Below are 13,288 nucleotides of genomic sequence, written 5' to 3'. Positions count from 1 at the left end.
AAGTCGATCTATCTAACGATCGTTAACTTAGACGGTGAAAGTTATCATAGATTGTAAAGAGAGAGAAAGAGAGAAAAAAGAACGATTTCTACGATCATTCGATTCAATTTTTATAATCCAGTTTTCGTCAAATCGATACGTGTAGGCGTTTATGTGTGTGTATGTGTGTGTATGCATTAATTTCGATGATACGTAACGAACATGCAACCTTGAACTTGAAAAATATGGCAGAAGTAAAGGAGACCGAGGTCACGGTTCATTAAATGGCGTCATGGTCCAGCTAAAACTCACAATTGGATTAACTGGGGAAAGTGACGATGATTGGACACTTTCTCTATGTACGTATTTTCTATATTACCGATAGACGTAGGAAACAATTATTACAATATGTTCGATCGAACGACCGACGAACATGATCAACCTTTCTCCATCGTTAAACACATTATCGTTAGACGATAGTAAAAAGTTACTTCTCGAGAAAGACCATTAAATATCGTTACAAACAATTATACGAAGTTAAGGAATGTTGTTGCAAAAAGAAGAAAACAATCAAAAACGAAGTCACGCCGCTATCGAAAAGAAAGTGAATTTTTGACGAAGAAATAACGAGAAAAAAAAGAATGAAATCCGGGTTCGCACCAATTTCAATGGCGATCGACGTTAACGAGACCGATCATAATTGCTTGATCATGCAATATGAAGAATATCTCTTGCTACCTGTTACTAAATCGAATATTTTATCTACGCAATATCCTTCGTCCTACTCAAATGTCAAAGGGATGTGGTATATCGAATCGTGCCGGTCGTTGGACAAGTCTTTCGTTAATAAATCTAACTGCATTAGAAAGTACGAGGAGGAAAACCAACGTTTCGTTATTTATCCGAACGAGAAAAGTAACTATAATAATATTACAAAAAAAAGAAGAAGAAAAATGCAGCAGGTTCTTCAGCCTGTGGTTTAGATGTACCGTTTCACGGCCGTGTACGACGGGTCGCCTGTTTTCAGGGGCAGACAAGTGGTCTTGAAGAAGAGAGAAATGAGTTGGACGGGGGCGTGGAACGAAGAGAGGGAAGGTCCAGTGAAGAAAAATCTTTGCTGGTGAGTGAGTCATCTTCGAGATAAACCAGTTCGTTACGCGTGATATGATGAATAATGTATTCAGGATGAGAATCGGTGCATTTCTATCGAGTATGGACGCGCTACTCGAAGTATCAAGGACGAATATATAGGTACGTGGGATAATCGCTTATTACACGTAGTTCTAAGTACACAAGTACATACGTACATATAAATAAACATATGTAACCATCGCCATCAGTATTTATACTCAGTCAGTATAAATATCCTGAGGATGTTCACATATCGTACTTTCGATTTTCGCGGAAACATTTGATTACGCGTGGTCTCGCGCAATTTCCATCTTGTTTTTATTTCGGTACTAAAAGAACGTGAAACAATAAGAAATTTTGTGAAACAATCGGTATTGCGGAATCACCGAAAATGGACGCTCGTTTCATTCCCATACTTTCTTTTATTTGTTTTGACTTTCTTATTAATGTTATTCAATTGTCAGATTTTTTTAATGCTTTTTTAACGAATTTCTCGCGATACTGTATCTAAATTTTACTAGATATCATTTAATTAGAAATTAATTTAAAAAACGTTATACATATATATGTACATATGCATGTACACTAATGCATGCATACATACATACATATATACATACACACACATTTATATATATATATATATATATATGTATGTACGTATATATTAGTGTGTACTTAGGATTCTTATTTAAAAGATAGCCGATATGTTAACGATCTACGTACAATACATACGTATGTAAGTACTTACGTTCTATAGTATTATCGAGACAGCATCAAAAAATCGTCGACGAAATGCAAAGGAAATTGCATGATGTAATAATTGTCCTGTGGGAGTGCCTAGAATCAAGCCTAGAATACCACAATGTGAGACTATTGCACGCTATGGGAACTATTGTTACAGATTTTACAGTCTACTACTGTTCTTACTCGCCCGCTAAACTCCCACGTGGCTTTCACTTGTCCCCGCGAATCCGAACTTTTGTCCTCTTCCTTTTACCCCCACCAACCCCTCCTCCCGTCCCTTCTTCTCAACGTATTTCCGTTCGTTCTAATTTTCATTCTTCGCGTACTTTCTTCGAAAAATTTTTTTCCTTTCGTTTTCTTTTTCCTCTGGTATCCTTTGTTCGATATCAGCATAGAAGGGAAAAAAAATTTGTGGCGTCTTCTTGAATGATACAGTGAAAGTAATGTCTTATAACTCGAAAGAAAAATAATAATAATATATACGATTCAGAAAGAAGGGAGAACAAATTTGAATCATCTACTCGGTTTTCTTTTTTTTTTTTTTTTTTTTTTTTTTTTTTTAATTCTCTTTTCGTGGAAAAAAATTAATGCAAAGGAGAACAGATGGAATAAAACGAATATGAGCATTCTTCGTTTAGTAGGAGGATTCATTAAACGTCGTATACTCGTTTGGAGATCATCAAGGTTACGGAGAACGATGAGAGGGAGTCTAGTAGGTGGTGGCTGCTCGTTGTGTCACTCTATATATAAACGCGGCAGTCAACACCCCACGCGGTATTGAGAACATTCACCGCATCTGCGGTAACATGGTTTCCAGTTGCAAGGTACTTTAGATTTTACTCGAGTACTTCTCCTTTTCGTTAAGTTTTTTCTTCTTTCTTAATTTTTTATCTTCTTTCTTTTCCCTCGGGAAATTCGGTTATAATCGTTCTAATATAATACCCGACGATATAATAATAATAATAATAATAATATAATAATACCAACGAGTTTTTGTTTCCTTTCATTTTTTTCTTTTCTTTTTTTTCTCGTTTCTTTTTTTTTTTTTTTTTTTCTAGTGCAAAAAATATAGTGTCCCATAACAGAAACGTTTGTTTTCAGTGAATAGTGAAGAGATTAATATTAGAGTGCTAAATCGATTATTGATCATGGTGAGGATAAATTCGAAAAGAAAAAAATCCAAATCAAATGAAATCGTGTTTGAATAAAAAAAAAAGTTGTGTCTCCAGCAGATCGATGCTATCAAAATTGACGATTAATCTCGTGACGATAAATCAGGAAAAAAAGACAAATGAGAAGAAAAAAAAAAGAAAAAAAAAAGAGAGAAAACGTCGAATCGTATCAAACGTTATGAATAATTTTATTTTTCGTTATTTTCTTTTATTATTTTTCAAGATGACGCCATGGCTGATGGCAATCTTTTGTCTGGCGACAGCAGGCTGTACGAATGTTACGGATCAGCAAACATCGGAAACTACTCACAATCATCAAGTGGCTATCTTGAAACAGATCAGGAAGGTTAACGAAGACGGCTCGTATACTTATGGATACGAGGCTGGCGATGGATCATTCAAGGTAAAATAGAATATTTCTCACGATTCGCAGCGTTAGATCTTTACGATCGGTATTTTATGAAGAGTAAGAAAAAGACTTTCCGGGTGATCGGTGATCGTTCATAAAAACGGAGTTAAAAAAGTTTCCTTTTTTTTTCTTTTTTTTTTTTTTTTTTTTTTTTTAATAAGATTTAAAGAGAGAGAAAGAGAGAAAATTCGTGATATCTGAAAGTTGTATTGTTAGGTCGAGACCCGTGACGTTCTAGGCAACATCAAGGGTACGTTCGGTTTCGTCGACGCCGAGGGTGAAATAAAGAGGGTCTCGTATTCGTCCTCTAACGGAACGGGCTTTAAAGCGACGACCGTATCGCCATTACAGGAACACATATCGGTGGTCCAGAGTATACCACGTGTCAATCGTACCAGTAGTAGCAGTAGCAGTAGCAGCAGCAGCAGTAGCAGTAGCAGTAGCAGTAGTACCAGCAGTAGTAGCGGTAGTACGACGACGACAAAGAGGCCTAACGTAATGTACGCTTCAACGGAAGCTTCGACGAAGTCGTCGGTCGTCCAATCGATTCCAAGAACGAGGAAGACGGCGACAACGTCGACGACGAGCACAACGACCCAAAGTACGAGTACCGAATCGGCAAAAAATATATTCAGTCATTATTTAAAAGGTAATAACAAAAGTAGACCTCGTTTCGTGATAAACGGTCAACAGAGACCGATCGGAGTCGAGGAAGATCCCGAGGATAGCGAGGATTCGCAAATAAATCGTCCGAGTATTGAAGAGAGAAACAGTGGCTATCGTAGAATCTTATTCGCGAAACGTCCTGTCGAACAAAATTTAAGACCTATAACCGAGGATTTCGTTGAGAAGGATGACGATCCTAAAATATCGACTGGTAATAATTTAAGACGTCAACTTCACGACGATACCACGAAAACGAGTGGTATCTCTTCGGGGGATAACAACAACGGCAACAACAACGATGAACATTCCGATGTTTACGGTGGTGCTTTGTCGACGACACGACCTTTATTTACAACTACTACTCCACCTAGAGTTATTCAGCGTATTCCTGGGACGCGTCTCGATAGACCTAAGATATACGTCAATCGAGAAAATCTAGGACCTGCTAGATTCGACGAACCCAAATACGAAGGTCCTAGAGTCTACGAGCCTGAAGCTAAGTCTACTCTCGAGGAACAAACGTCTGCTCAACCGATTCTGATTCGTGGACCAGCAAGAATACCCGTTGAAAATAGAGATTATCTTAGACAGACGACAGAGCCGATTTTTGTACGTGGACAGGGTGAATCATACGTTCGAGAGTTACAACCAAGAGTTTTGGTAACTGGCCAACAAAATAATATCGAAGAGGAGCCAGCGTATAGACAGATTCCGATCGGTAGAATTTTGTATAGACCTGTTACGACTCAGCAACAACTGTACAGTACCACTACCGATCCAAACGTTCATTACTTAGCCGACAATCCTACGGTCGAAACAGACGACGAGTCGAGATTACCGATCAATCAGAATTACGTTAGACCAAGACCTTATCCAAGACCATTGATCTATCAAGAATTGGAAGCAAGGACTAGACCGATCGTCAGACCTATTCCTCAATCACCAACCCCGACTCATCACATCGATGATCGGGAATATCAACAGACCACACCCGATTACGTCTATCGTACAACTCCAATAGCTTTACCACCGGAACCACCAAACCCGATAGCACCTCCTTTAAGTCGACGAGATTTCCAAATGTTACTTAGACGTCTATTGGTCAGTCAATACGGTGTACAAGCTCTAACATATCCAAAAACTTATTTGGAGGATGCACTTTACGATCAACAACCTTATCCTTCTTATCAATCGGGATACCAAACTCCTGTTCCAAGGCCTGACCTTTCTTACGATCAACAAGTAACCATGCAATATGGCGATCGTGTTCCATTGAGACGTCCAGCTTATACGAGAGGATTGAATCCGCTTTATCAATCACCCCATCAGTACGACGACTATCAGGATAGCAGATTTACCGCTAAACGCGTTTACAGACAAAAGTTTTATACGCAAGAGATTACAGACGACGGGGACGAGATTCTACCAGCACCTATCAGAGAGGCATTGCTATTGAGAATGCTTCAATTAGCTATTAACGCTGAACGGCCAGGCGTTGTACAAAATACGATGATTAGTAGTACGACAACTCCAACTTCGAGATACAGGAAGACAGGTCCTGTCAGAAGCGTTCAAATTATTACCGACGAATCTGACGAAGACAAGGACGTCATGAACAAGAAGATGTAACTCTCGTTTTTATTTTTGTTTTCTCCTTTTTTTTTTTTTCTTTTTCCTTTTTTTCCATCCAATATGTCGTTTTTAAGTGGATACTCCATTTCTTTTTCTTTCTTTTTTTTTTTTCTTCTTCTTTTCTAACGATCTACTCAGCACCTCCTCCTCACCTTCCCACCCACCCTCCTCACATCCTCGATTGATTAGAGAAGTGAGAATAATAATAGAACGATAAGATTTCGATCGAATTAATATTCAATAAATCAAACGTTCGTTTATCGAACGAATAAGTATTATATTATAGTATCAGTAGATAACATTTAGAATTTAATTCTATCTTTTTAATGTTAGAAAGATTATTTATAACGATTAGACGTGGAATCGTGTCGAGTACGATTATGTTATTTTCATCCAAAGATTTTCTGTCTCTCTCTCTCTCTCTCTCTCTCTCTCTCTCTCTCTCTCTCTCTCTCTCTCTCTCTCTCTTTCTATTTAGCTTTATAAGATATCTCAAGTTCGTTGTCCTCCTACCTATATTGTAAATACGTTAGCTAAGCTAGTGTAAAAAAAAAAAGAAAAAAAAAGTGAAAAGAAAAGAAGAAAAAAAAAACAGAAAAAAGAGACAAAAAGGAACAAAAAAAAATAGAAGAGAGGAGAAAAAGAAGAGAAATTTGTAATGAAAATAAAGGAATGAAGGATAATGGATAATCGGCCGTGAGAATTCGTTTCGTCATGTGCCTCTCTGCCTCCGAGAGAGTGCAATACACCAAGAGGGAATAATAACGTGTCTAAGTCTCTTTCTGGGTAATTAGCATCGTCGCGAGTGTTGCAACATCAACCACGTCTGACGTGCCAACGAAACGTTGCGTATCTACGTGTGTATATATCTCTCTCCGTCTGTCTGTCTGTCTGTCTGTCTGTCTGTCTGTCTGTCTGTCTGTCTGTCTGTCTGTCTGTCCGTCCGTCTGTCTGTATAGGTGAGTATGTGTACTTGTATGTTTGTTGAAAACGAGTGAAGACGGAAATGACGAGATCTTTCTTGGATCTTTGTTAAATCTTTCTAAATCCTTCGTAGCAACTTTTTATCGCAATATTTGCACTGATCAAATTGAATTATTTTTTTGGCTCTTTTTTTTCTTTTCTTTTTTTTTTTTTTTTATTTTTTTCGGATCTCTTTTGTAATTGCAATCGAGGAATATGTTAATAAAATTGCTGCGCGTGTGAGTGCGTGCGTGTTTTATAAAAAATAATAATTTTTTTTTTTTTCATATATAAATAATCTATACACGATGGGATTTACTTAATCGCGATTTAAGCTTCGAAAGAATTCGATCGAATGAGAAAGAGATCTGAAATGGTATGAAATGTTCTTTTCTTTTTTCTTTTTTTCTTTTCTTCAAGAAACATTTCGCCCGGATATGTAGACTCGTGAAAGGTTCTTATTATATCCTGTCGAGGTAGACATTCGACAGGATACTAAGACTTCCGGCATTCCGTATAATTCCGGTCCATTGACGTAGAACGCTCGAAAAAATGTTCACACAGTATCTGGGCACGATAACGAGGTGAATCTACTAGATGCAGTGGGGCGAAGGCGGGTCGACGGCGAATTACCTAATTAGGGCAAACCATTGCACTCAACATTTTTCTTTCTTGTGGAAAGTTGAAAAGAACACGTAGAAAAGGATTTGTTGTCTCACGGTATATTACGTCTAAATACGTATCTATGCATCGTTATGTATACCTAAAGATAGCGTGTGCATTTGACGATAAAAATGAAAGGATACATTAATTAAGTGATAGAAAAAAAAAAGGAAGGAAAGAAAGAAAGAAAGAAAAAATTTTCGTCCATTTTAATAAACAATTAGATATATACAGAAATATACGAAATAGAAATAATTAACATTTGTGAGTTTGCTAATAAGATTTCATTAGGTGATAGTTGGTTAATTGCATGTACGTATGCATGTGTGTATGTATGTATGTATGTATGTATGTATGTATATTTCTACGTATGTATGTACAGTTATTGATACGTGGTACCTATATGTATGAGAGTTATGTGAAAAATCAGGAGATACGATCTCGTGAGAATCTTTATGATAGTTGATTAATAGAAATCGCTGAGATTTTCGAATGAATCGAGGAACTGCGTGGTAAATTTTTAAGACTTTCGACGTCATCGTCATAAGAATAATGACTGAAGGGTTCGGTTTGTACGGCGACATCCTCGTAATCGAGTTCGAGAGGATCCTGTTCATAAATAACGTCGTGACTACGTGGACGTGCTACCGATGGTATCCATGGTTGTGGCACACCTTTGCCTAACGCTAAAAATACAGCTGCAGTTGACAATAGAACGACCGATGCTACGCCAAAGACCAGTCGCCAAGATCCAGCGATCTAAAATTAAAAAAAAAATTTTTTTCTTCTTTCTTCTTTTTCTTTTTTTTTTTTTTTTTTTTTTTTTTTTCTTTCGCAGTTAACACGTAGCAATACGTATTTATGCATAATTACGTATATTTACAAATATATGCATATTTCGCATATATTTCGTGTTTTGCATTTGGTAATAAAAATGAAAAGATGCGTTAATTAAGTAAAAATACTTATAATTAATATTTTTCTATCTATGAAAAATATTATCAAGTATCACGAATATCGATATTACTTACCGAACCATGAAGAGCTTGCGTGACGAAATAATTAGCAGCCAGTAAACCTGCTGCACCTAAAGTGGAACAAAGAGCACAAGCTGCTGCAGCACAAGCCGGCGATTCGGCTGGTGCAAGATCAGCTATGGCAGCAAGAGCACCGGCTGGTGCTGTACCGGACACCAAAAGTGCCGCAATACCTAACCAGGCTGCCCCTAATGCTTGACAACCCGCGTATCCTGCTACGAAGAGTAACGCTGCTGGTATAAAGTGAGCTACGAAAGAAAGTTAAATATGTCTGTATGAATCCCATAAAATCATTGTTGCAATATACCTAGACTTAGAGATTGATCGAAGATAACGATGAAGAAGAACTCAGCGAGGTAACGAAAGATAAAGAAATTCTACGAACGTTCTGACCGGTGGAGTTTTAACGAGTCCCTGAAAAAGTCGAGACGAGCAAGAAAAGAAAAAATAAGAAAAAAAAAAAAAAAAAAAATAGCAAAAAGTACGCCACGTAAATACACTTTGTTTTTATTCGTCTTTTAATACGATCAAAAAGATATATTGTTAAGCGGATGAATATTAAGGTACCTGTGTAGACGACCAATTTTCTAGCTGTAGTCGTTGATACGATTCTAGACTCGCGAACGTGATCTACCAATAGACCACAAGTTAACGCAGCCATGAAGTGTCCTATGTGAGGTAAAGTAGTCAATACGGAATCCTACAAAAAAAAAAAAAAAAAAGAAAAAGATGTTGGAATGTGTGTAAGAAAAAAAAAGAAAGAAAAAAAAATATAAAAATCTATAAAGAAGACTCACGTTAGCTGTAGAGAATCCATATATGAGTTTCAAATATTTTGTCATTCCAAGGGCGAGTGTAGCATCGCCCCATTGATTGCCCATAGTCGCTACTGCTGATGCCCAAACTGGTACAGATCTTAATAATTTTCCCCAAGGGATGACAGCAGCCTAAAAATATTTTGAACAGTTTGTCAGGTTAAACGTCGAATTGTTACGATTTATATTCTTACGTTAGTATCGTGCTGATAAGATTTCGGAGTATCCTTGACGAATCGACCAAAAGCGAAATACCAACAAAGGGCTAGGAATACCAAACCGTAGCAAAGGGAATCACGTCCGAATGTTCTAACCACTGCTGTACCTATCCAACCGGTTAAACAGTATCCAACGCTGACAGCTTTGAAAGGAGATATTATTGATACGTTATATCGTAACTTGATCAAATGATTATGATCGGTGTTATCCAATTAATTACCCGCGTAACAGCTGAAATACGAACTCCTATGGTTGCTCTTAAACCAGGTCATAGCTAGCATATGAGCAGCTGGCATAGTTGCACCCTGAATAGGAAGTAAGTAACGCAATTGATTGATTAGAAAAAAAAAAAGAAAGAGAGAGAGAGAGAGAGAAAAGAAAGATTCACACGTGTAACAACTCACCGTACAAAGTCCTTGAAAAAGACGAAGTGCTACGTGGGACGGTCCTCTCCAAGCTGCTGGTACCAACAAGGACGCCAAACAAGCACTTAATACCGCTCGAGAAAATACCATCGATGGACCTGATCTACCCCAAACCAAACAACCTCCTAATATCGGTCCAGCTACTTGACCCCATAAAAAAGCTTCGCGCATTATCGACTCCGTTCTTTCTTCCGGTGGTAACTATAAATCGAGGATACAATTATTTTCTATTTCCTATGGGAATTTTTTTTCCTTGGAAAGTTCGACATTATCATTCATTTTTTCATGTTCTAATAATATCGCGTGACGAAAAATAAATCGAACGTAAGAAATAAAAGTAAAGACGTATTATGAGAACGAAAATACGACGAAAGTCGTTGTTCTGTCAGTAAAAAAAAATATATATATATATATATATAATTTGAAAAAAAAAAAAAGAAAATAATTAACAATCAAGATATTGGATGATCGAGAAAAAAAAATTATGAATGTTGATACGATAACGATCGATGACATTTGACTGATAAAGAATTGTTTAAAAATGATTTCAAGAGTATACCTTTCAATAAAATAATTTTTCATTAATTGACACGAATGAATTGGTTTACCTCTAATAGAATAACTTCAAAATCCTCCGTACGATTTCGACTACTGATATTGACCAGCATGTCACAATGCCAGGACGTGTCGATGATAGCATGGTTGTCCTCCTGTTTGGCCAATAATGCAACGGATGAGCTCACTTCGACTGCACCGCACAATGCAAATCCCATTGCTACCAGCGCAGCTACGATATGTCGTGCTCTGACAGCAGCTAAAACGAGATATAGGACTTCCTTCATTTCCGAACATTTTATCGTCCCTTCCATTTCTTTTATATTTATTTTTAATTTTATTCTTTTTACTTATTTATTTATTTATTTATTTTTTTTTTTTGTTAATTCTATCTTGACTTTCTTTCGGGATCTTGTTTTGACTTCCTTCTTTTTTCTTTTTTTAAATTTATTTCCTTTTTTTTTTTTTTTTTTTAGTATTTCTTCATATTTTTAATTCCGTTTCTTTTTTTTCTTTTTATGGTATTGTTCTTTATTTATGTGTACCCTACTCACTCTTTTCTTTCTCTCGTGTTTTATTTATATCTTCATTTTTATTTCATTTTCTCTTTTCTTCAATATATTTTGACGATTGAAAAACAAAATATTTTCCCGTACTTTTGATCTTCTTTCTTACGTTTTTATGTTTTATTTGTATGTCTTATTCCCCCATCCTTTTTTTTTTTTTTTTGGTGTCTCGTTTATTTGTGTTGTTTCTATTGTGCGTTCGTTCTTTTTTATCGATTTTTATCTATTTTGCCGTCTTGTTATCAATCCTTTTTACTTTCTATCCTCTTTCTTCTCCAGTTTTAATTTCTTTTCTTTTTTTTTTTATTATTTAAATTATACACATCAACACAGGCATATTCATCGAAGACAACGAATTTCGCGTGATACCTGTCGCACGAGTTTGACGCGCACAAGAAACGTTATTATTATTCTCACGTAGCTCGTTACGTACGCAAGTAGGTAACTAAGTTCCCACGTTATCGCGATTTTCAAACAAAATCTGTAGGGACTTGTTTGACTTTGATAAAGCATGCGTCGCGCGTCTTTCAGTCGCGACTATGACTCTAGTAAGCGATTGATACGTAGTAAAAAGAAAAGGAAGAAGAACAAAAAAATATTTTTTTCTTTCTCACTGTACGATCGCACTGCGTTCTATAAATAATTTCATATAATCAGATATAATCAGAAAGAACGTTTAATAATGACACCAACTGTTACAATAACTGTTACATAAAGTGATATACTACGAATCACGTTAATTTTGCGATTCGGAGTACGACTGTCTCGATGATACCAAAGTATGTTTTTTAAGAATCTTTTCTTTATCTTAAGAAAACAAATCATGTATATGAGTGAGAAGAAGAAGAAGAAAAAGAAGAACGTGGAAGAAAATTGTTGATGTTTCTTATATATATATATATATATATATATATATATATATATATAGATTATATTATATATTATATATATGTTATATTATTATATATATAAATATATATATTATATACATTATATATTTTATATATTTTATACTATTTTATATAATATATATATATGGTATATATATATATATACACATATATGTATACAAGCGTACAGAGAAAAATTTCAAATGTAAAAAATAAATGTGAGGAAATATTGAAGGATAAAGAAAAAGAGGAAGAGAGAGAGAGAGAGAGAGAGAGAGAAAGAAAGATAAATAGATAGATAAATATTGAGAAAAAGAGAGAGAAAGAAAGAAAGAAAGAAAGAAAGAAAGAAAGAAAGAAAGAAAAAGAACAAACCTCGAACCTCCTTAGCAGCATGTTTTATTTGGATACTTCCGCGTTTAACGAGCTGAACGCTACCTCTCTTTACGATGTCTGCCATCTCACAAAACTCTAAGTAACAGAGAGTATTGCATCGATCTCCCTCTTTCTTATCGCTCTACGTTCCGCTTTTTTTTTTTTTATCCGAAAGTCTGACACGATACAAATGAGAGATCATTTGAGAACATATTAATATATACATAGATATGAGCGACCTCGACTTTGATTCGGTAACTGTGATGTAACTACAAATAGAGGAACCTTTTCAAAGAGATAACGTTCGTACACATCAATCGTTCTATTTTTTTCTAATCTATTTTTACATCATTTCTTTATTTACATTACATCTCTCTATTTTTACATTACTTCTTTATTCTTTTTTTTTTTTTTTTACTTTCTTTCCTTTTCTCCGTAAACGCAGAATAAAAAGATATAAATTGTTCGTACAAAAATCATATATATTTCATTTCGATTTAACTTGAGTGTTATTAGCTTTGGTTGTATACTTGTTTGTTTGTTTGTTTGTTTGGCTTGTTGTCGAGCTAGTAATTTACCTACCTTTCATTTCGAGAGCCGCGTGTCTCAGTTGAACGCTACCTCTTTTAAGACGTACGAGAGCTGCCATGATGATCATCGAATTAACAAACTCGTCGATAGATTTTTTCCCATCTTATAATGAATATACTCGAAGCACATTTTTATTTCATTTACTGTTTTTTCTTCCTTGATACTTCTTCCTTCTTTTTAGAATATTACAAGAAAACAATCCGATCGGTCCGAGTTATCCAAAGTATACTGAGCTTTTTATTGCCAGTACCAGAGTGAATGAACGTTTCTGTTAACGAGACTTGATACAATAAGTACCCATGCCGGGTCAGCCTTGAAGCACCGTTTCACAGGACAGGCATCGTAATGTTCACGTACGTGCATTATACACTCGTATATTTCTAAACGTTGTATTAGATGGTACTTGGGACACGTTACTTTAATTCTATCTTTAGAGAATGATATATTTATTAT

General features: G+C 35.7%; 2 protein-coding genes across 6 annotated transcripts; one reads left to right on the top strand and one right to left on the bottom strand.

Annotated features, from left to right (window-relative positions):
- Positions 1-1,062: 1,062 nt before the first annotated feature.
- LOC122631965 (putative uncharacterized protein DDB_G0291608) lies at positions 1,063-6,368 on the top strand. Of its 4 annotated transcripts, XM_043818251.1 has the most exons (4): positions 1,071-1,099; positions 1,164-1,230; positions 3,253-3,432; positions 3,655-6,368. In XM_043818251.1, exons 3-4 carry the CDS (start codon positions 3,253-3,255, stop codon positions 5,731-5,733), a joined length of 2,259 nt encoding a protein of 752 aa, XP_043674186.1. In that variant the 5' UTR covers positions 1,071-1,099; positions 1,164-1,230; the 3' UTR covers positions 5,734-6,368. The 4 variants fall into 4 exon arrangements, with proteins under 4 accessions (XP_043674185.1, XP_043674186.1, XP_043674187.1 ...); XM_043818250.1 differs by having other exon boundaries at positions 1,063-1,230; XM_043818252.1 differs by lacking the exons at positions 1,071-1,099; positions 1,164-1,230 and adding an exon at positions 2,567-2,681 and having other exon boundaries at positions 3,790-6,368.
- A 1,188-nt stretch (positions 6,369-7,556) lies between these two features.
- On the bottom strand, positions 7,557-13,093 carry LOC122631974 (sialin-like). 2 transcript variants are annotated; one of them, XM_043818272.1, is made up of 9 exons: positions 12,827-13,093; positions 10,467-10,672; positions 9,838-10,059; positions 9,654-9,738; positions 9,409-9,575; positions 9,197-9,346; positions 8,967-9,099; positions 8,394-8,647; positions 7,557-8,121 (listed from the first exon to the last, which is right to left on the bottom strand). In XM_043818272.1, the coding sequence occupies exons 1-9, from the start codon at positions 12,900-12,902 to the stop codon at positions 7,816-7,818; spliced, it is 1,599 nt and encodes a 532-aa protein (XP_043674207.1). In that variant the 5' UTR covers positions 12,903-13,093; the 3' UTR covers positions 7,557-7,815. The 2 variants fall into 2 exon arrangements, with proteins under 2 accessions (XP_043674207.1, XP_043674206.1); XM_043818271.1 differs by lacking the exon at positions 12,827-13,093 and adding an exon at positions 12,245-12,398.
- Positions 13,094-13,288: the final 195 nt, after the last annotated feature.

The sequence above is a fragment of the Vespula pensylvanica genome, chromosome 9 (genome assembly GCF_014466175.1).
Source record: "Vespula pensylvanica isolate Volc-1 chromosome 9, ASM1446617v1, whole genome shotgun sequence".
Taxonomy (NCBI): Eukaryota; Metazoa; Arthropoda; class Insecta; order Hymenoptera; family Vespidae; genus Vespula; species Vespula pensylvanica.
Note: the sequence above shows the minus strand (reverse complement) of the source record. Positions and strands in the feature narration are given on the sequence as shown.

Excerpts from the sequence above, each read along its gene's own strand:
- LOC122631974 (XM_043818271.1), bottom strand. The coding sequence starts at position 12,329 with ATGGCAGACATCGTAAAGAGAGGTAGCGTTCAGCTCGTTAAACGCGGA. Across the intron at positions 10,673-12,244 it reads TGCTGCTAAGGAGGTTCGAG|CTGCTGTCAGAGCACGACAT; the intron begins GTTTGTTCTTTT and ends ATCTCGTTTTAG. Across the intron at positions 8,122-8,393 it reads CGCAAGCTCTTCATGGTTCG|ATCGCTGGATCTTGGCGACT; the intron begins GTAAGTAATATC and ends TTTTAATTTTAG.
- LOC122631965 (XM_043818249.1), top strand. Across the intron at positions 3,433-3,654 it reads CTGGCGATGGATCATTCAAG|GTCGAGACCCGTGACGTTCT; the intron begins GTAAAATAGAAT and ends TTGTATTGTTAG.